At 44.4% G+C, this 23,290-nt stretch overlaps 1 protein-coding gene across 1 annotated transcript in view; it reads left to right on the top strand.

Annotated features, from left to right (window-relative positions):
• Positions 1-11,437: 11,437 nt before the first annotated feature.
• Positions 11,438-23,290, top strand: part of LOC116899434 (aldehyde oxidase 1) — a 56,904-nt gene continuing 45,051 nt past the window's right edge. The window contains exons 1-6 of the mRNA XM_032901188.1: positions 11,438-11,709; positions 14,687-14,795; positions 16,718-16,844; positions 20,569-20,630; positions 21,602-21,691; positions 23,151-23,231. Coding sequence (XP_032757079.1) covers positions 11,585-11,709; positions 14,687-14,795; positions 16,718-16,844; positions 20,569-20,630; positions 21,602-21,691; positions 23,151-23,231 — 594 coding nt within the window. The 5' untranslated portion in view covers positions 11,438-11,584. The remainder of the gene's footprint in view (positions 11,710-14,686; positions 14,796-16,717; positions 16,845-20,568; positions 20,631-21,601; positions 21,692-23,150; positions 23,232-23,290) is intronic.

Genomic DNA, 23,290 nt, shown 5'->3' with positions numbered 1-23,290 from the left:
CATAGCCTTAGGGGTGCCTTTAGCATCCTGAAAGGTCTTGTTTATTAACTGGATAAACTAAGGTTGGTTTTCTAACACCTTGGGCTGCCCCTCTTCAGTTTCATCATGCAGTGGCATGGTAGGGAGTCTTGTCTAAACTCCTCTGTCTGATATCTGAGTATTTTCCTTCTTTTCTTTCTTTTTAAAGATTCATTTATTTATTTATTTTATATGAGTTCTATAGCTGTCTTCAGACACACCAGAAGAGGGCATCAGGTCCCATTACAGATGGTTGTGAGCCACCATGTGGTTGCTGGGAATTGAACTCAGGACCTCTGGAAGAGGAGTCAGTGCTCTTAACCATGGAGCCATCTCTCCAGCCCTCCTTATTTTCTTTTATAAATCTTTCTAAGGTGTATCAATCCACTTTTCGCATCTGGCATAAAACACTGTTTGACTATTAAGGATAAAGTATTAATTACCAGGATGATAGTAATTGTGATTAATATTATGTCAATCTCAATTAAGTCTTTTTGTTTTTCTGCTTCTATTTTTTCCACTCAAAGTTTTAATTTATTCTTATTTTTTTAATTTTATTTTTCTTGGATACTTCACGTATTTACATTTCAAATGTTTTTCCCCTGGCCACCTCTCCCATACCCCATGCTTCTCCTCCCCCCTACTTCTATAAGGATGCTCCCACTCCCACCCACCCACTCTCACCTCAGTGCCCTGGCATTCTCCTACACTGGGGAATCAAGCCTTCACAGGACCAAGGGCTTTTCCTCCAACTGACTCTGGACAATGCCATCCTCTGCTACATATGTGGCTGGAGTCATGGGTCCCTCCATGTGTACTCATTGGTTAGGGGTTTAGTTCCTCGGAGTTCTGATGGGGTCTGGTTGGTTGATACTGTTGTTCTTCCTATGGTCTTGCAAACCCCTCATCTCCTTCAGTCTTTTCTCTAACCCCTCCATTGGGGTCTCCTTGTTCAGCTGTAACCATTATCATCAGTATCAGTATCAGTAGGGCTCTGGCAGAGCCTCTCAGGAGACACCCTATCTGGCTCATGTCAGCGAGCACTTCTTGGCATCAGCAATAGTGTCTGGGTTTGGTGTCTGCGTATGGGATGGATCCCCAGGTGAGGCAGTCTCTGGATAGCCTTTTCTTCAGTCCCTGCTCCATTCTTTGTCCCTGTATTTCCTCCTGTGAGTATTTTGTCCTCCCTTCTAAGAAGGAATGAAACATCCATATTTTGGTCTTCCTTCTTCTTGAGCTTCATATGATCTGTGATTTTTCTTTTTTTTGTAGGTAATTCAAGCTTTTGGGCTAATATTCACTTATCAGTGAGTGCATACCGTGTGTGTTCTTTTGTAACTGGGTTACCTCACTCAGGATGATATTTTCTAGCTCCATCCATTGCCTAAGAATTTCATGAAGTCATTGTTTTTAATAGCTGAGTGTAAATCAGCTATTTGTGTGTAACAGCTCCATTGTGTAAATGTACCACATTTTCTGTATCCATTCCTCTGTTGAAGGGCATCTGAGTTCTTTCCAGCTTCTGCTATTATAAATAAGGCTGCTATGAACATAGTGGAGCATGTATCTTTGTTATAGGTTGGAGCATCTTTTGGGTATATGCCCAGGAGTGGTATAGCTGGGTCCTAAGGTCCAATTTTCTGAGGAACAACCAGACTGATTTCCAGAGTGGTTGTACCAGCTTGCAATCCCACCAACAATGAAAGAGTGTCCTCTTTCTCCACATCCTCACCAGGATCTACTGTCACCTGAATTTTTGATCTTAGCCATTCTGACTGGTGTGAGGTGGAATCTGAGGGTTGTTTTGATTTGCATTTCCCTGGTTACTAAGGATATTGAACATTTCTTTAGGTGCTTCTCAAGCCATTCAGTATTCCTTAGTAGAGAATTCTTTGTTTAGCTCTGTACCCCATTTTTTAATAGGATTATTTGATTTTCTGGAGTCTAACTTCTTGAATTCTTTGTATACATTAGATATTAGCTCTCTATCGGATGTAGGGTTGGTAAAGACCTTTCCCCAATCTGCTGGTTGCCCTTTTGTCCTATTGACAGTGTCCTTTGCCTTACAGAAGCTTGGCAATTTTATAAGGTCTCATTTCTCGATTTTTGACCTTATAACATAAGCCATTGGTGTTCTGTTCAGGGAATTTTCCCTATGCCTATGTGTTCAAGGCTCTTCCCCACTTTCTCTTCTATTATTTCAATGTATCTGGTTTCATGTGGAGATCTTTGATCAACTTGGACTTGAGCTTTGTACAAGGAGATAAGAATAGGTCAATTTGCATTCTTCTACATGCTGACATACAGTTGAACCAGTGCCATTTGTTGAAAATGCTGTCCTTTTTCCATTGGATAGTTTTAACTCTTTGTCAAAGATCAAGTGACAATTGGTGTGTGCATTCGTTTCTAGGTCTTCTATTCCACTGATCTACCTGCCTTTCTCTGTACCAATACCATGCAGTTTTTATCACAATTGCTCTGTAATACAGCTTGAGGTCAGGGATGGTGATTCCCCCAGAAGTTCTTTTATTGTTGAGATTAGTTTTCGCTATCCTGGGTTTTTTGTTATTCCAAATGAATTTGCAAATTGCTCTTTCTAACTCTATGAAGAATTGAGTTGGAGTTTTAATGGGGATGGCAGTTTTATTGAGTTTAGGCTTATTGAGTTTAGTAGGATCTGATAATTTTTTGAATTTCCTCAGTTTCTGTTGTTATGTCTACCTTTTCACTTCTCATTTTGTTAATTTGGATACTGTCTCTGTGCCCTCTGGTTAATCTGGCTAAGAGTTTATCTATCTTGTTGATTTTCTCAAAGAACCAGCTCCTTGTTTTGTTGATTCTTTGTATAGTTCTTTTTGGTTCTACTTGGTTGATTTCAGCTCTGAGTTTGATTATTTCCTGCCCTTTACTCCTCTTGGGTGCATTTGCTTCTTTTTGTTCTAGAGCTTTCAGGTGTGCTGTCAAGCTGCTGGTGTATGCTCTCTCCAGTTTCTTTTTGGAGGCACTCAGAGCTATGAGTTTTCCTCTTAGCGCTGCTCTCATTGTGTCCCATAAGTTTGGGTATGTTGTGCCTTCATTTTCTTTAAATTTTAAAAAGTCTTTAATTTTTCTTTATTTCTTCCTTGACCAAGTTGTCTTTGAGTAGAACACTGTTCAGCTTCCATGGATATGTGGGCTTTCTGTTGTCTTTATTGTTATTGAAGACCAGCCTTAGTCCATGGTGATCTGATAAGATGTATGGGATTATTGTATCTATTGAGACCTGTTTTATGACCAATTATATGGTCAATTTTGGAGAAGGTACCATGAGGTGCTGAGAAGAAAGTATATGCTTTTGTTTTAGGATGAAATGTTTTATAGATGTCTATTAAATCCATTTTGTTCTTAACTTCTGCTAGTTTCACTGTGTCTCTGTTTTGTTTCTGTTTTCATGATCTGTCCATTGATGAGAGTGGGGTCTTGAAATCTCCTACTGTTATTTTATGAGGTGCAATGTGTGCTTTGAGCTTTAGTAAAGATTATTTTATGAATGTGGGTGCCCTTGAATTTGGAGCATAGCTGTTCAACACTGAGAGTTCATCTTGGTGGATTTTTCCTTTGATGAGTATGAAATGTCCTTCCTTATCTTTTTTGAAAACTTTTGGTTGAAAGTCCATTTTATTTGATATTAGAATGGCTACTCCAGCTTGTTTCTTAGGACCATTTGCTTGGAAATTGTTTTCCCTGCCTTTTACTCTGAGGTAGTGTCTGTCTTTGTCACTGAGGTGCATTTCCTATATGCAGCAAAATGCTGGATCCTGTTTACATATCCAGTCTGTCAGTCTATGTATTTTTATTGGGGAATTGAGTCCATTGATGTTAAGAGACATTAAGGATTAGTGATTGTTTACTCTTATGTTTGTTCTTAGAGGCAGAATTATGTTTGTGTGATTATCTTCTTTTGGTTTTGTTGCAGGAAGATTACTTTCTGCTTTTTCTAGGGTGTAGTTTCCCTCCTTGTGTTGAAGTTTTCCATCTATTATCCTTTGTAGGGCTGGATTTGTGGAAAGATATTGTGTAAATTTGGTCTTGTCATGGAATATCGTGGTTTCTCCATCTATGTTAATTGAGAGTTTTTCTGGATATAGTAGCCTGGGCTGGCATTTGTGTTCTTTTTGGTTATGTATGACATCTGCCCAGATCTTCTGGCTTTCATAGTCTCTGGTGAGAAGTCTGGTGTGATTCTGATAGGTCTGCCTTCATATGTTACTTGACGTTTTCCCCCTTACTACTTTTAATATTCTTTCATTGTTTTGTGTATTTGGTGTTGTGACTATTATGTGACAGGAGGAATTTCTTTTCTGGTCCAATCTGTTTGGAGTTCTTTAGGCTTCTTGTATGTTTATGGGCATTTCTTTCTTTAGGTCAGGGAAGTTTTCTTCTATAATTTTGTTGAAGAAATTTACTGGCCCTTTAAGTTGGGAATCTTCACTGTCTTCTATTCCTATTATCCTTAGGTTTGGTCTTCTCATTGTGTCCTGGATTTCCTGGATGTTTTGTGTTAGGAGCTTTTTACTTTTTGCATTTCTTTAACTATTGTGTCAATGATTTCTATGGTATCTTCTGCCCCTGAGACTCTCTCTTCAATATCTTGTATTATGTTGCTGACCCTTGCATCTATGACTCCTGATCTCTTTCCTAGGTTTTCTATCTCTTTGTGATTTCTTTTTCCTTTTTTTTTTTTTTATTGGTTCTTTTTTTCGGAGCTGGGGACCGAACCCAAGGCCTTGCGCTTCCTAGGCAAGCGCTCTACCACTGAGCTAAATCCCCAACCCCCTTTTTTCTTTTTTTTAAAGGATTATTTATTTTATGTGAGTATATCGTAGTTGTCTTCAGACACACCAGAAGAGGGCAGATGGTTGTGAGCCACCATGTGGTTGCTGGGAATTGAACTCAGGACATCTGCAGGAGCAGTCAGTGCTCTTTACCACTGAGCCATCTCTCCAGCCCTCTTTGTGATTTCTTTATTGTTTCTATTTCCATTTTTAGATCCTGGATGGTTTTGTTCAATCCTTCACCTGTATGCTTGTGTTTTCCTGTAATTCTTTAAGGGATTTTTGTGTTTCCTCTTTAAGGACTTCTACTTGTTTACCTGTGTTTTCCTGTATTTCTTTAATGGAGTCATTTATGTCCTTCTTAAAGTCCTCTATCATCATCTTTACATGTGATTTTAAATCCAAATCTTGCTTTCCAGTGTGTTGGGGTATCCAGTATTTGCTGTGGTGGGAGAACTGGGTTCTGATGATGCCAAGTAGTCTTGGTTTCTGTTGCTTAGGTTTTTCTGCTTGCCTCTCACCATCTGGATATCTCTGGTGTTAGCTGGTCTTGCTGTCTCTGACTGGACTTGTCCCTCCTGTGAGCCTGTGAGCCTGGGATCTTAGGAGTGAAAGCGCTCCTGGGACACCAGCTCTCTGCTAGCATGTTTTGGGTACGAAAGCTGTGGTACAGCCTCAGCTCTGGGTGCAGATGGAGGGGTCCTGTCCTAGGCCACCCTGTGGCTCCTGTGCCCCATGTGCTCCTGGAATGTTTCTTCTTGGGTATCAATGGAGAGAAAGTGGGGTCCCACCTGTGGACTGTGGGCTTAGGAGGGAGAGTGCTCCTGGCACAGCAACTCCCTGTGGCAGTTTTTGTGTCTGAGGGCTGCAGGGCAGCCCCTTCTGCTTCTATTTTCTATTTTCAAGCCATCTATCTCTCTTCTCTAACATTTGAATTTTTCCTTGCTTCAATGTCTTGGCATGCTGAGTTCTCAGAAGTCGTTGCCATTCCAAGCCTCTCCCTTTTCCTCATATATTCCTATCAATTTTGAGGCCATTCTTTACTAGGGATCTTCTTTAAGGGTCTTGATCATTCATGCCTTTACTTAGCCTTTTAAATAAGCAGGAATGTCTCAAGGAGGTCATTCACAGAAGATTTTTGCACCTTTCCCAGGAGAGACAACAGGATTCTTGCCAGTCTCTGGCTTCTTTCTAAGTTCACTTCCTGTGAACTGGTTGCTTGCTCTGCCTCTTGACCTATGATTGAATTTATTTCATCCTGTTTACAATATTCAAGCAGAAAGTTCTTGGATTAATGGTGTGTGCTAGGGGCAAGCCCCACCATAACTAGAAAAAGGGTTTTCCAGTAAACAACCCAATTTCAGGGTTCTCAGTGTGATCAAATATCCTTCAACAGCGTGGCAGGTATACAGGATGATCAGACTAATAGTTTAGAGTCATTCCTCCTGCAGGCTAAGCTTGCAGATGGCAGAGTGGAGGCAGGGAGTTCTGTAAGACAGCTGTTGTAATTGTGAAGGTTCCAGATGTTGAAGGCTCATGCTGGTGGTGACTGTGTGGCAGAGGGTATACAGAGAATCATTTTCAGACACCCGAGAAGCAGAACTTGGTGACCCTGATTGCAGTGGATGGAAAGAAAGAGAAAATTAGGAATAACTTAGATGCCCAGGCCAAGTGAGTGGGTTAGGGAAAAGAGAGACAAGGTAAGCTTGGTGAATTAGCATCAAGTTTGTCTGAAGGCCAAACTTATCCTATAGAAGGGGTGTGTGTGTGTGTGTGTGTGTGTGTGTGTGTGTGTGTGTGTGTGTGTGTATTACAGGTTACTCTAGAGTTTGCTTTGTCCTACTAGTGCCTGAGTAGAGTTGCAGGGGAGGGGTCTTCCTTCTTTCCCCAAAGGGCAAAGTACTACATATGGAGAAAGATGGTCAAGGTTTATATGAATATTTTAAGCAAGCCATGCTTCTTTCTGTCTGCTCTGTGAGGGCCAAAGGAATCTCAAATGCATGGGGCATGAGAGCAGAAGAGGGGATAAGCTGGGGACTGCAGTGGGGAGGGGATAAATAGAAACAAAGTAAAAATGCCACAGATCCATTTTTTATGTGCTAACTTAAAACATTATATTTAAGTTTTATTTTGTGTATGGGTGTTTTGCTTATATATGTATGTGTGTGTAGTACATGTGTGCTAAGAACACTTTTTACGAATTTTATCAAAATAGAGGAAGCAGGGTTCCGTGAGCAGCCGTCATATTTCAGTTTCTGCACCTGACTGCTTGTCACCTCAGTTGCTCGAGTGTGCCTGGCTGCACAGCCATGCGTGGCTCGCTCAGCCCGTGCATTTGCTGCTTTAGTCTGGGTGTTTCGGAACTTGGTTGCCTGTGATCTCCACGTACGCAGGAAAAAAGTCTTAAGTTACTCCAGCCATCCCTCAGATGCTGCTCTCCCAGCTGTTGTTCTCTCTGTTCCTGCTTTTCCCCCTTCTCACCCCACTGTTCCGTTCCAGAGTCTTTCCAGGAGAAGTGGCCCGTGAGTGGAAACAGCCTCCACCTTAGAGAACTGGGACGATTCGGGATAAGGGACAGTTGGGGTTGGAGAGTTATCCTTTCACTTGTCTGTTGACATTTGCTTACCACAGGAGCATTGCTCTCAAATCAGCAGGGCCATACTGGTGTGAACCTAATGCCACACCAGCTCTCATTTCTGTGTGCATAACTATGTTTCCCTTGCACAGGTGGTAGAAGACAATGTTGATCCTGAGATGATGCTTTTACCGTACCTGAGGAAGAACCGTATCCTTTGCTGCGTATTACGAGGGCATGGATTTATATGTATTAAGTCCATGAGCCTGTGAGAGTCTGTGAGAGTGTATGTGTGTGTATTTGGTATGTGAACATATGAGTGCACGTATATATCTGGAAGTCTGTAGCATGTCTCAATATGCATTTGTATGTTCTTGTGTGTAAGTTTGGGAGGAATATGAGTGTGTGGATGAGTGTGAGTCTTTGTGTAAGCTTGTGCGAGGGTTCGTGTGTGTGTTTTTGAGATATAAGATGTTTGAGTCTGTGTGTCTGTGAGTGTTGTATGTGAGTGGATCGGTAAGTGTATTGCATGTTACTGTGGGAGAATGTGTGTGTTTGAGTAAGAGTGAGTACATGAATGTGTGCATGCTTGTAAGTGTGAATGAGTGTGAACGTATGTCAGAATGTGTTAGGTGTGTGTATGAGCTTCTGTGTGTGCGTTTGAGTATTAGTGAGCTCTGAGTGTGTGTGCAAAACGGTCTACAAGTATGTTTGTGTGTGAGTTTGTGGGATTGGGAATACGTAAGAGTTTTTGAGTGGGTGGGGAGTGTGATCACATGGTCCAGGCCAGGAATCTGGTAGGGAAGCAGGGAGATGCCTACCACACCTTACCAAGTTTCCTGGCACAGTCAAGTAGATCAGAATAGAGTTCTCCATGCTAATGATGTATCTAGATCTAGACATTGAGGGGTTAGCCAATAAGCTTCCCTCCCTATAAAAGGTATTTCATCTCCGGTCTACCCTGAGGAAGTGGTATGGGCCCATTTCCATGATGAACAATCAATAAATGGTTTGGAACCAAGGATTCTCTCTCTCTCAAGAACCACCACTCGGAGCATGGAAGAAGCTTTGTCTACAGAGCGTGCAGTCTCTCCTGCAGAAAACCACTCCCTGCTCCGGGACTGGTCTCAACTGAGCTATCCCAGTGATTTCCAGCAGCAACGGGACACCCTAGAGCTTGGGAACCCCAGCTTAGGCCTCACCCTATGCCATTTCTCACTTGAGCTGAGGCCCCTTGCCCGAGGCTGTGTTCTCCCACCCTCTGAGTGGTGTGTCAGTGCTTCCCATGAGCCCGACACAGGGTAACTGCGGTCTAGAGGTTCATGTTTTGTCGGCCCAGTGGAATTCCCACACCCCAGCAGTGAGGCAGAATGCAGAGCCACAGATGTGGGCCTGTGGGTGTGTTGCATGAGTGTGCCTAAATGAATAAGTGTATGTGTGGGTGTGTGACTGGGTTTGTGTCTGAGAGAGCATTTCAGTGAGAGTGTCTGTGAATGTGTATATGTGAGTGTGCATTATGTGTGAGAGTATATGAATCCGTGTTGTGTGAGAATGACTGCCTCTGTGTGTGTGTGTGTGTGTGTGTGTGTGTGTGTGTGTGATGTGAGAGTGTGTGAGGTGTATGTATGTGTTTGAGTGTATGTAATGAATGTATGGATTTGAGAAGGTAAGTGTAACTTCGTGGATGTGTTTGGGTGTATGAGTGGTGTGTTCGAGTACGGGAGTGCATGTGTTTGAGTGAGCGTGGCAGAACATTCTCTCGACCTCTGCTTTAGCACTAATTGGATGGACTAAAACAGAGAAGTGAGCAAGGGGAATTAAGTAGAAGGATGTTTAAAAGCATTCATTAAGCCTCCTCTGTGATTAACAGACAGTGTGCTTTACCCTCAAGGACTGATGTTTATGCCACTGGAGAAAGAAAACACCAAAGTCTGCATCTCGTAGTCTGTTATGCATGAACTCCAGAGACTGGTCTTCCCACTTCATTATATGCAAAACATGAGAGTTGTTAGTATACTTTTCCATTGGGTATAGGGAAATTGCAAGCAAGAGCATAGAGGAAACATCAGTACTTTCAGACACCTGAGTATGGCCCAGAAAGCCATTCAAGACCTTAACCATTAGGACAACAAATACTGACTTTCCAAATAACCACAGAACCTACATATAGTAGTTCTTAGAGTTTGGTGCAATGTGAGTGCTAGAAACCCAGAGTGCAAACAGGGTAGAAGGTGGGAGTTTATTTTTGGTTCGTGTTCTCCAGGAAGCAGACACCAGAACATACAGTGGCACGCGAGAGTATTTTGTTAGGAGAGATGTCCGTGTGCTAGGAGAGCCAGAGAAGGCTTGCCAGACCATTAGGTACAAGGCAAGTCCAACCTGGGAAAGAATTCAGGAAAAGTCTGAGGGGAAGGGCCAAAGTATGTACATCAAAGCCACTGGTGATGGTTAACAAGGCCACCATTTCTCATATAATACTGACTCACCAGCCACAGGAAAGGAGGTCACAGCAGGAGGAGCTTGAGGTGGCCGGTCCCATTACATCCACAAAGCAAAGAACAATGATGAATGTGTGCATGCTGCTGTGCCATTTCCCTTCTTACAAAGTCCTGGGCCCCTCACACAGGGAACGACCCCACCTGCAATTAAGACAGGTCTGCCTGTAAGTTAACATACTCATGCTCAAGATAGCCCTCCCCAGGCATGGCCAGAGGCCCATCTCCCAGCTGGTTCTAGAGCTCATCAACATGACAACAGTAACCATGGTAAATCCTGGTACCTGTGTGTCTTCTCCACCCTGCTCAGCAGGCAACTTTCACCTGTGCATGTGAGGTCCACCCTCTTGACTGGATTTCAGCAAATAGAAAAAGGTCATGAGAAAGAAAGGATCCCTTGCTCCCCTGGAGGTCATAAATAATAGTTATATTTGTGTCCTACTGTCCAGCAGTGACCCCATGAAGTAACTTTGAGCCCTACAAGCGGCCTGACTTTAAGACAGTGGTTCTCAGTCTTTGAATGATCAGGGAGCCTACCAACTTACCAACTGTGATGGCCAGTCCCAGTTGTAACTCACTTGACTATTTCTGGAATGAACTACAATCCAAAAATGGAGGGCACACCTATAATCCAGATCCTGAGGCTGGAAGACACAGGCTTTTGATCCAGATTTGAAGCATAGAGGTCGTGTGGAGCTTAGGCCCAGGCAAGGTGGTTGTCTTAGTCAAGGTTTCTATCCCTGCACAAACATCATGACCAAGAAGCAAGTTGAGGAGGAAAGGGTTTATTCAGCTTACACTTTCCTTGTTGCTGTTCATCACCAAAGGAAGTCAGGACAGGAACTCAAGCAGGTCAGGAAGCAGAAGCTGATGCGGAGGCCATGGAGGGATGTTACTTACTGGCTTGCTTCCCCTGGCTTGCTCAGCTTGCTCTCTTATAGAAGCCAAGACTACCAGCCCAGGGACGGTACCACCCACATTGGGCTGCCCTGCCTTCCCCCGTGATCACTATTTGAGAAAATGCCTTTCAGCTGGGTCTCATGGAGGCATTTCCTCAAGGGAAGCTCCTTTCTCTGTGATAACTCCAGCTTGTGTCAAGTTGACACATAAAACCAGCCTGTACAGTGGTATACACCTTTAATCCCAGGAGACAGAGGCACATACGTACATAAAGTTTCCTATTGGAAACTCATTTTCTACTCTGGTCAGCTCTGTGTGTGACTGAAATTAGAGGTTTATGCTGCTACAGAGTAATGAGGGAACAGATCAGAGGGGATAGATGTTCCAGCTCACAAGAAGCAGACAAATGACGTACTGTGTTTGAGCTGTGTTTTACTGTGACGGAAACGTTTCACCAAGTATTTATAACATTTTGCACCGGGCATCTCATCAGAGACCTACGTAACAAGGGCAAACATCCAGGGCTTAATACCCAGTGCAAATTCTCAAATGCTCACACGCACAGACTCCTCCTTCTTCAGTCTGGCCCTCTTCTTGGCAGCCTATGTCCCAGCTTCATACCAAGGGTGGGTGTGAGCTGTAGCATACAAAAGGAAGCGGGAAATGACAAGACTTAAATGGCAGCCATTGGTGAATTCACACTGGACTTTTCCTATCCGGGTCTGCAACGGCATTGCTTCCTGAGGTCAGGGCTATTCTAGAAAGAAACACAAATGTAGGAAATGTTCTCTTTGACCGAGCTCCTTCCAGTCCGACTCACGGGAACTAAGTATGGCTGTGGAGGTGGGGGCTGCGGTGCCTGCACAGTGATGATCTCACGGTACAACCCCAGCACCAAGACCATCAGGTGGGTGCAGCGAAGCCTGGCTACGCGTGAACTTTTGGTCCTTAGTTTTATTCCCTCGTTTGGTGAATGTATGGGGAACATTTACTGTGAGGAAAGAACTATGCCGAGCACTGAAGATTCCCCTGATAATCAAGAATATGAATAGACTGGAAAAATTACCCCCTTCAGGGTGAAAAGAGACTGACTGACTCGTGCTGTCTGGGAAGGAAGACTGCTTTGAAGTGGCGATGGAGAATTAAGCCATGATTCACGCTCCTACAGTTGGCGCCTACTAACATCTTCTTGCTCCCTTGCATGCGTTCTCTCTCTGAAAGCCAAATAGTTAAGGAAGAATTGGGTGGCACCACACTCCTACTTCAAATCACCGTGGTTTCCTATTTTGTTTACATTGTGCATTTGCCTTCAATGCATTGTTGTTTCGCAAAGTTAACGATGCCTCTGTCCTCTCTCCCGTGTTCTTCTGAGACTCCACTCACACATTTGTTAAAGTACTTTTCCTTATATCCCACATTCCGGGTGAAGACTTGGGTCTGAGTAGAAGCCAGGGCTCTGTATGCCTGCATTCCCTGAGAAACCTCTCCCAGTTCATCAGCATTTTAGAATATCAAAAGTTCCTTTTTGGTCTCCTCTTTTACCTTCTAGGCATCACGAGATCTTTGGCAGCCATGTTGCCTTATTCTTAGCCCCTAACATGATAACATTATACTCAATGAAAGCCTAGAGTTTTCCCTCAGTTCCATCCATTCTGATCTTTGTTACAGGACTTGGACCTGGGACAATTCCTTCCTCGCCTCCACTTTGAGCCACTACCCCCAAACCCCAAGCACCCAGGGCACATTGATGGGGAAGAGTCCAGCTTTGTGTTTTAACCCTTTATTTGCATCCGCATGTGACCATTAATGGTGTGCTGACATAATGGTCTGGTTTCTCCTTCCTTACTCCTATATAAGTCAGACTCTTCATTTTCCTTACATTTCAGAGACAGCAACTGCATCCTAGGGCTGAGAGCAAGTGTTCATCTATCTCCTCTCTTATTAGGATTTGACACTTAATAGAGTATAGTGGTTTTAAGTGCCTCCGTGTATAGGATGAGTTTGTTTTATACATGTATATGATGTTTTAATTTAATTCTTTCAGAATTTCATACATGTATACCCTTTATCATCATCATTCTCCCACTTCTCCTCCCCTGATTCCTGGACACGCCCCACTCCCATTTCATGTCTTTTTTTTATAACCCACTGAATCCTGTTTATGCGACCCATGTCCTCATGGGTGTGGGCGCCATCCCCTGGAGCACATCACAGACAGCACCCTAAAGAAAACCGAGTCACCCTCCACCTGCAGCCACCAACTGCAATGGCTCCTGAAGAGATGACTAATTTTTTAGTATGATTTTGTAGCTTTTCTGGCTTATTTTGGTTTGAAAGCAAGGTGGTCTTACAGTATGTCACATTTAGACTCTGTGGCTGAGTGCATGTAGGTGAATGTTCAAACTCACTGTCCCCGTGAAACCTTCCTTGGCACTTGCTACCTGGGATCTGCCTGATTCTAGCCTTGGGTCGTAGCACCTCCCACATCCACTGTGCTTCACCTCTGCTGACTTTCCTCCTGTCTCCTCTTCGTAGACGTCTAGCTCATTCCCACTTCAGGACCTACGCATGTGCTATCCATCTGCCATTCATGTTGAACTCCTTCAGATCATCCAGAGCTTGGCAGAAGCATTAATACTCTCATCTCTCCCTGATTCCCCACACAAGTCAAATCCCCCCTCTCCACACGAACCATTCATTTATCCACAGTCCTTCTCATGGCCTCAATGACCTTTCAAGTCGTCTGTCTTCCCTGGCTAGAAGGCACACGCTCCTGGGATTGTGCTGTCCCTGTTCACTAGTGAGTGTCAGTCCCTGAGCTCCTCCCGGCACATAGAGCACACAGACAGTCACCAGATTCTTGTGTTTACTTATCAGTGAGGGATACCTTTTCTTTTTTGCTTTTATCCTATGGAAGCAAACTTTATGTTCTGCTTGAACATGCAAATTTTTCTTAAATTTTCATGAATACTTTTCAAATAATAAATGCAGTTTTAACAGCTTTGGGTTTTACATCATTTTGAAACATCAAAACCAACCCCCAAATAGGGGATTCTTTTTAGCATTCATCAGTGAACTGTCGTATAGGTAATGTTTTGACCATGACCATTTTCTTAGGATATATCTACAAAGGTGTAATTGCAGAGTTAATGAGCATGTGAATTTTAAAATTATTTTTACGTCTCCTAAATGAACTGTCTCCCGGAAGAACTCCAAGAGTGCATATTTACACTGTTACGAGTGGTAGGGGTCCCGTTTCCCCAGGCCCTTATAAATGATGGACATTATGATTTTTGAAAAGCCTTATGATTTTATTTGATAAAATGGTGTTTCCAGATGATTATGGGCTTTGAATATTTCCTCTTGTGTCTATTGCCCGTCTGTGGTTGTGTTTACTAAGTGAGAACATTTTAAGGGTTATGTTGGACTGGGCGTTTTGAGCAGTAGCGCTGTGGGGTGGACGAGCTCTTTACCTGACACTCTTTCTTCCTTTGAAGAGCAGTAGGAAGCTCACTTCATTGCCCAGCAGCCTTGGCCCAGCTCCACCCGCAGGATGGAAGCAGCTTAAGGTTCATGGCCGGTTATGTGCAATTAGAGAGTGTCAGCTCCGATCTGAAAGGAAAATAATTAAGTTGGTTGGAGCTGTTCAGAAATTGGAATTAATTCCGATTTTAATTCCACCACCAGCACTCCAGCTGTGACCTTGAATAGATCACTCTGATTTTCAGATGCTGTGTCTATAAAATGACTACGTGCTGAGGAAGAAACACAGATAAAGAGCCTAGGCCATCACTCCTAACCTGCCTCCCGGAGGCGCCCAGGGGTGCTCAGTCCTCTTTCCCACCGATGTCCTGTAATTTGTGTTTCTCTTTTGCATTCTGAAGGCATCATCCTGTCAATGCCTGTCTGACCCCCATCTGCTCTCTGTACGGTACAGCAGTCACCACAGTAGAGGGCATAGGCAACACCAGGACCAGACTTCATCCTGTTCAGGTGAGGGTGCCCTGCTCCCCTAAGGGGACTTGAAGTTCTGAAGAGTAGGAAGTCTGGGCTGGGCTGCTTGGTCACTCAGAACAGTTAAAGCTCAGCTGGGGCTGAGAGTTAAGATGGGATGTTGGGATACATGAGTGACTGGCTTCTTGGGGACATGCTTTGGAAGACTAGAAGACTCCCTGCTCAAGGGATTGCTGATGTGACCTGCTTCGTTCCCTCTGTGTTCTGATTAGAGGGATGATCCGTCCTGTGTCTCCAAACCCAGAGGTGCAGCGACACAGACACATGCAATTCAGAGGTTGTTATTGGAAAGTGGAAAGTAACTTGATTTAAAGGCTGAACTGACAATATTACACACACACACATGAGCCCCAAAAGATGTGTTGAACTTGGATTTGTCCGAGGGCAAGCTCTGCCCACAGAGTCTGCAGCTTCTTTTACGGCAGTGCCTTTCTGAGGGCTGTCTTCAGACCTAGACCCCTTCGGTGGATGTGCTCCTCCATGTATGGGATGAGCACACCCAACACACCCTGTCCTGACCTAGTTATTGAGGACATGTGCGAGCAGTGGGTGGAGATGGAGCCATGTAGAAAACAGACAAACTTCACGTTCTGTAGGTGTGATAAACAGCTTGGTTTTAATATTTTGAAACCCATTAAGCTTACAGAAGGGGATGCTGCCTGGACACCCTGTGAGACTTGCCCTCACACAGGCAAAAACGCCCTTTTCATTTTCAACGGACACTGGGCTCTCATTGGGTCAGTGCTGCTGTGAGACAGTAGCCAGAATGCAATTCTCTCTTGGAAGCCAGACTCCAATGAGAAAATGGTAGGGACGAAAAAAAATACAGAAGAAATAGAGGCAATGCTTCTCTGGGTTCTGGTGCTTTGTAAACTCCTGCATGCTAGAGCATTAACAGCTGTGGGAAGATCAACTCATTCGTAATACACTGAGTGTTCGTGCCTGTGTGTAGTCCATGTTTTCAAGTGGAATATTATTTGGTCATTTCTTCTACTTCCCCTACTACAGTGGTTCACACCCTCACTGCATGTTGAGAAGTCTTTAAAAGACACACAGTTTTATTTCGCCCCTGATACTCTAAGTCAGTTGAGCTGGTGGGTTACTGGGGCGGGACTGGTGAGAGGCACAGGAATATATATCTTTGTATATTAAGGGAAATTATTGGAAAGACTTACAGTCTGCAGTTCAACTCACCCAACAATGGGCAGCTGTGGATGGGGAGTCCAAGAATCCAGTAGTTGCTCGATCCCATGAGGCTGGGCATTTCAGCTGGTCTTCTGTAGAAGCTGGGATTCTTATGCAGAAGTAGGTTCCCAGAGATGAGCTGTCAAGTAAGCGCTAGCAGGCAAAGAAGAATCTTCCTTTGTGCATCCTCCTTATGTAGACCTCCAGCAGAACGTGTGGCCCAGATTAAAGGTGTGTACCACCACGCCTGGATCTAAGCTGCTTGGAACTTGCTCTGTCCCAGGCCGGCCTTGATCTCAGAGATCTGCTTGTTTTCGTCTCCTGGGAATAAAGGTGTGCACCACCTTGCCTGGGCCTAAGCTTTTCATGGCTACTCTGTCTCAAAAATCAGGATCAAAGGATACGTGTCTCTCAGCCTCAAGATCTGGATCATGGGTGCGCCCTCCATTTCTGGATGGTAGTTCATTCCAGAAATAGTCACGTTGACAACTGGGAATAACCATCAGAAATGGTAAACTGGTTCTTCAAAGGCTCAGAAACCAGTGTCTTAAAGTCAGGCAGCTCAGAAGGCTCAAAAGTCAGACTGTCCAGCCCAAAGGAGATGAGTTGAAGGCTTTTGGGAGGTCTTCTCCCCAAATTCAGTGAATGCAAACATGGCCTGTGGAAATTGCTTTGATGCTTTAGGCCTGGATTTCTAACCTTGCTGTGCTTTCCAGGAGAGGATCGCCAAGTGTCACGGCACCCAGTGTGGGTTCTGTACCCCTGGGATGGTGATGTCCATGTATGCTCTGCTCAGGAACCACCCGGAGCCCACCCTAGATCAGTTAACTGATGCCCTTGGGGGTAAGTATGGTTTTATTTTTAAGTGATAGCGACAGTAATAATTGGACACCTACCATATGCCGTGTGCTAAATTAAATGCTGTTTGGCAATTAGTTAAATAATGTTTTAAGATAGTTGCCATTATCTTCAATTCATAGATGGAGAAGCTGAGATTTAGAGAGATTTATTTTACATTATCCCACCTGTGGGGAAGAGTTGATCTCTTGAAGTCAACCTGCAAACCAGATCTGCACATTGTGTTTGACTGACGGATTGCTTGAGCCTCCTCCTCTCTCTCCACATCGTTCTCTTGTTTTCTCCATTCAGAAAGCTGGGTTACTCATCCACCCTGGGGAAGACCTTTAATGTCTGAGTGCTGCGCTGTCCCCGCTGTTTCCCATTGGTTGAGTGTGTTAGTGGGGTCCTGGGAGAGAGGCGTGACTCTGGAGAATCTCCTCCCACCCCACAAACCCGGTCTCAGCCCTCATCCTGGAGAGATCAAATGGGTAAAGTGTCAGGAAGGGCAGGAAGGGATTTACAGTTTTGGTGGGATTATATTGGGGGTGGGGAAGGGAGAGTGAATGTCTCCTAACCCTGCTTTGGGAACACTGGCTTTAAATAGTGGGCACAGTGCAAGGGGCAGGGGACCACACAGCTGGGCCTCAGTGTTGCCTCCCCACGCTGACAAGGAGGCTGCTGTGACTCGGGTAATCTCCACTGACCTCACCAGAGGTTTGTCTATCAGCTGTGAGCCTGGATTCCATCTCAGGAGATGGCTGCTTCTTAGCCTGGCAGGTTCATTCCCGGCAGTCTGTCTGTAGGGCTCTACTGTACTTGGGAGTTATAGGACAATAGCAGAAAACTTCTAGGCCCCACTTCAAGAGTCTGGACAGGATATTTGGAACCGTCCCTGTAACTCTTAAAAACGCGTTAGTTGTCTTGGTGGGCTCAGCCTTGAAGGGAGAGGAATAACAGCTTTGGACAAACACTCCATTACAGCACACAGGCGTGCACAGTGGATCAGGAATCTCACTCAAGTGTAGGGCAAAGGAGACAGACTGAAGTGAGGCAGAGATGGCAGGTGTCATCCTGGGTCTAGTTACCATCAGCACCAGCAAGCCCAGGTGAAGAGTCAGTAATCTTTAGCAAAAAACTGCCACACTGCAGCCGATACTCATTGTAATGACACCTCTCCACTCTGAGCTGTGCCTCCAAATTCAATTCTCTCTCTCTCTCTCTCTCTCTCTCTCTCTCTCTCTCTCTCTCTCTCTCTGTGTGTGTGTGTGTGTGTGTGTGTGTGTGTGCAAGTGCACACAAGACGCTGCAGACATCGTCGTTCGTGCCGCCATCGATAAGACTCTGAACAAGTTTTAAGCGTTAGAAGGTTCTTGAGCTCAGAAATGTCCCCGGTGAAACGCTCCCTGGCTCTATTTGTCTTTGTCTCTGACCTCTTTTATCTCTGCTCGGAATAGAGTCTAAAGCTCTCATGTTGACTTCCTCTATGAATGCTTCCAGGGCTCTCACAGGGAACACAGGTACAAAGGAGTAACATAGCACCTAACCTGGGGTCCTGCCTGATTTCCCAGAGGTCACATCACTGCTTTATGGCTGTAAATACTGACAAAGGATTCTCAAATATTAGAATGTGTAACACATGGGTGGGAAATGTATAAATAATGAAGATTCGGGACCAGTCACTATAGACTTATCTTGTGTTGTTTCTAAAATATAATCTCAGGGGCTCGGGGATGGCTGTCAGTAAAGGGTTTATGATAAGGACCTGAGTTTTGATTCCTACCACCCACGTGAGAGTCTGGGAGTGATGGTGTATAAGCGCTGGGCTGGTTGGGGGAGCATGCATCAGACACAGGAGGATCAGCAAACTCATTGGCCAGCCTGCCTGGTAGAATTGACGAATGCCAGGGTCAGTGAGAGACCCGGTCTCAGAAATAATGTGGAGAGCAATTGAGCAAGATACCCAGTGTCCACCTCTGGTCTGCCCATATACTGTACACACACCAACAGGAACACACACATAAATCACACACACACACACACACACACACACACACACACACACACACACACACACACACACACACACACACACACACACACACACACACGTAAAATATGATCTCATAATTGGGGTGGAGTAAGAACACAGAGCCACTGTAAGAAAAGCACTGACCAAGCATTTATGGTAAACAATCTTGTGTTTAGCTGTCTCCCAAGTTCAGAAGCTGCTTACCTTTTCTTTACTGTTACAGAGTAACTCTGTTCTATCAACTGAAACCTCCTTCTGTGTCTCTCTTTATTTCCTTCACTCTGCCTCTGTCAAAAACCGATAGCTGCCATCGTAAGTATTAATAAGGAGGAGACTCTTTCTTAAAAGGGAGGGGGAGGGGAGAAAATCCTGCCACTTGTGAGAAGCCTCGGCTGATTCTGACAGACTTCAAATTGTCAGTTAAGGAGACTAGGCCTGAAAACCCGGCAAGTCCAGGCAACCAATTACTAATAGAAAAACCCCAGGTTCCAGCCTTCACACCCAGGTAATGGACTGTCCCAGTCATTGACCTGAAGCAAGGACAATGGGTTAAAAGCAGTTTCCAGACTTCCTCTGCTACTTCCTCAGTAACAGCTCATGGAGCTTCCCAGCAAGTCTCCAGCCTCCACACCTGGTAATGGAATGTCCATAGAGATGGACCAAACAGATGATTAACATAGAGATCACCTACCCCTGAATTCCCTAATGGGCTTAAGTCAGGCCTGCAAGCTCACTTGGGTCTCTCTCTTGGTAATGGGAGACACCAGCATGCTGGACTTCTTCAGAATAAAACACTCTTTGCATTTACATACTGTTGAGTTCAAGGTATCATTCTCCAGGGAATTGTGGACTCTTACACTTGTAATACCATGTAGGGACCATAACACATTATGCTAATTGAAACAAGTCAGACTCAGGAGAATAAACATTGTATCCTCCTGCTTATACATGGAACCTGAAATAGTCCAGTCTGTAGACGTAGGGAATAGACTTGTGATGGAATAGTGATTATCGCAGAGGTGGGAGAAGGAGAAAATGAGAAATTATAGCTCAAGGGTTACAAAGTTTGTTATGCAAATTGAATAAGTCCAATAAATTCAACTTGGTTCCTACAGCTCCCAATACTGTGTTATATATTAAACAGTCGCTGAGATGGTAGATAGTTTGTAAAATACCTTCTTTCTGGTGAATGATTAAAGAAATGGATGGCATGAGGAGGCCTAGGGTGGTGGGAAAGCTCAGGGTATTGGCTGTGGGGTTGGATCCCCAGGTGCACACTTATCTTCGCGTATCCCAATCGCTGATCAGTTGATTAGACAAATATGGATTTGTATGTCAGTGACATCTCAATAAAGTGGCCATTGTTTTCTTTAAGTTCCCTTCTTGACTATAATTACAGAATAAGTTTTCTTTAAATGATTGCGTCATTTGATCATCTGTCACAAGAAGAGGGTAGGTATAAGCTGTATTAGAGAGTAAGTACAGAAGGGTGAGATGTTTGACTACACTTCAGGACTCTTGACTAAATATCCCAAGATGCAAAAATGAAAATTCAGACACAAGACTTCAAAATTAAGACATCAAACGGAGCTTTCTTCGAATCTCTGTTTAGGCATGCTTCCTGGTGTCATTCATTTGACGTTCCTCGCCTCTGCCTGGGGCACTTGAGCGATAACTGAGCTGTTTCTGTCTTTTCAGGGAATCTGTGCCGCTGTACCGGATACAGGCCCATAATTGACGCTTGCAAGACCTTCTGTAGAGTAAGTAGAAAGGAGAACACGGTCAAATGTACTTCCCCCAACAGCTATTTCTACTAATACAGGACCACTTCTTAGCACAAGGTCTACAATTCCTGTGTGGTATTCTTGGCAGGAGGCTTAACCTCATTGCCTGGAGAGTCAAATTGTGAGCATCTGAGCAGTTTGACATTGGCTACAAGTCATTCTTTCCAAGAAGCTGTTCCTGATCTGTCTGCCTAAGTTAGGGACCCTGCCTGGGGCCCTCTGTAACCCTCTGTGAACATGATATGTGTCTGTGTGTGACACAAGGTGACACTAGTCACAGTATGGCACAGTTGTCTCTGAACCATTCCATGTTTTTACTGGAATGGCTGCTTGATGGTGGAGGCTGTCCATGTCCAAGGCACAGTCACCACATACTAATTAGTAGACACTCAATCATTAATATTAATAGAACCAATAAACAAAAGCCTTATGAAAGACAGTGCTTTCTTTTACTTTGGTTTCAAATCACCATACAAAGTAACAGGCTTCCCCTGTGGCATTTAAAACACATTCAGTCATGGCTGGTCCTCCCCCACCAACAGAAGATCCCTTCTGCAAGGTGAACTATGGAGTCATACTTCAGATCAGATCAGAGTAAGGTGATGATCTTGTTAATATTATTAGTGGTGTTTAAAATATTGTTAGTGTTAGTAAAGCAAGGGCTGATGTTCATTGCTACATGGCAGGATTATCTGTTGAGACCTTTATAAACTTCACTAAGCAACCACTGGTATTCAGAATTTCATGGAAACTTAGGTTTTCAGGAAAGCTAGCTTGGATGTGCTGAAATATAAATGGCTTCCTTTTAATGACACCTTACAACATTGGTTCTATAGTCTCTACTGTAGGCACCCAGTTAACAATAGAATCCCCCGTGGAATTCTGATTGACTTGGTGTTTTGTTTATTTATTTGTTTGTTTGCTGTGTGTGTGTGTTTCTCCCATAGGCTTCTGGCTGCTGTCAAAGTAAAGAAAATGGGGTGTGCTGTTTGGATCAAGGAATAAATGGATCGGCAGAATTTCAGGAAGGAGATGAGGTCAGTGCACAGCGAGATTGTGGTGAAGTTATTCAAACTGTGAGAGGCAGCTGACGTCATCTTCAGGAGAACTAGTGGTTACCCAGGTCGATGAATTTGACTGCGTCAGCATGTTCCCTCTGTCATGCTCACTGTCTCCTTATATTCTAAAAATTCAACCTACAAGAGAATTGGGGATGGAGAAAGGGGAGCCGACAGTCCTGTGGTCTAGTTGGATTGGAGGGGTGGCTTCTCAGTGTCCTGCAGCACCGTGGAGTAATCGTGTTTGACAGTTCGTGTCTGAGACACCAGATGCTAAGCAATAACCTGATCTCGTCCGTGCACACACGGCGGTGCTGCTCTGCCCACAAACAGAGGCAGTCATTCCACAACTGGAAGCAGAGACTCTGTGTTATAAATCTATCAATGGACTTCGTTTTCAACGGGGCCAAGTGGAGACAGAAGTGGAAGACCAAGCACGGGAGAGGCGGCAACGTTGACTCTCCCTTAAGTTCTCAATGTCTGGGCTGCTCCCACCTGTCTCCCCCACTGTCCCCAAACCTGAAGGAGAATGTTGATGGAGCTGCTGGGTGCAGAGGCCCACTGACAGCTGCACAGTTATTAGATCTCAGGTCTACATGACAGTCCTTGGCGGGGAGCCGGAGTCATGGCTGATCAGCGTCTTTTTGTCTGTCTTCTTTTGTGGGAAGATGAGGTCATGCAAAGCCCATTCTGTCCTCAAATTTATCCCTTAATTCCTTATGATGTGCCTGCCTCTGTTTCCTAAGGTCCATGATTATAGGCGTGTGCCACCATATCTGGGTTGTCTGGCCATCTTCCAGTCTCAGCCCACAAAAAAAATGTAAAGGAGAGGTGCTTGACAATAATATAATATAGTAATCGCCCCTTATCAACCATTCTCCTTCCTGTAATCCGAGTTACCTATGCTCAGCCATATTCTGAAAATAAGTGGGAAGTTCCCAGAAATGGTTTACGTTTCAAATTACAGGCCACCGTGAATAGCATAATGAATTCCCGCCATGCTCTTCCCTGTGTCACTTGGGATGTGAGCCACCGTTTTGTCCAGTGCATCCACGGGGCGTGCGTTACCTGCCCCTCTGTCGCTAGGCAGTTGTCATGGCTGTCGGGCTCACTAGCACAGTAATGCAGTGCTGTGTTCAAACAACCATCACTTAATAACGGCCGGAGGCAAGTAAGGGATGCTGGCAATTCAGATATGCCGACCAGTAATTACAGCGTCCTTTTTTAAAAGTGAAAAGACAGGGGGAGGGTATGTTTAGTACTAGAGTACGTTGCTAAGATTTATATTAAGAATGATTTTTTTTAAAAAAATGCACTGTGTGAAAAAGTCTAAAGTTCAACCTGTCTGTGGTTTTGGATGCCCACAGAGGCTGTGACAGGGATCTCTCCTGAGAATAAGGGGTACTGTGAGAACTCCTGTCATTTTCTCTTTTCAAAGACAAGTCCAGAACTGTTCTCGGAAAAGGAATTTCAGCCACTGGACCCGACCCAAGAGCTGATATTTCCTCCAGAGCTAATGGTAAGGAAGGCACTTGCTCACCTGGAGGAACTCATGGTGAGATGTCAGGAGGGGCCTTT

Source organism: Rattus rattus, chromosome 4 (genome assembly GCF_011064425.1).
Source record: "Rattus rattus isolate New Zealand chromosome 4, Rrattus_CSIRO_v1, whole genome shotgun sequence".
In the NCBI taxonomy this organism is placed as follows: domain Eukaryota; kingdom Metazoa; phylum Chordata; class Mammalia; order Rodentia; family Muridae; genus Rattus; species Rattus rattus.
This window is presented reverse-complemented; position numbering and strand designations above follow the sequence as displayed.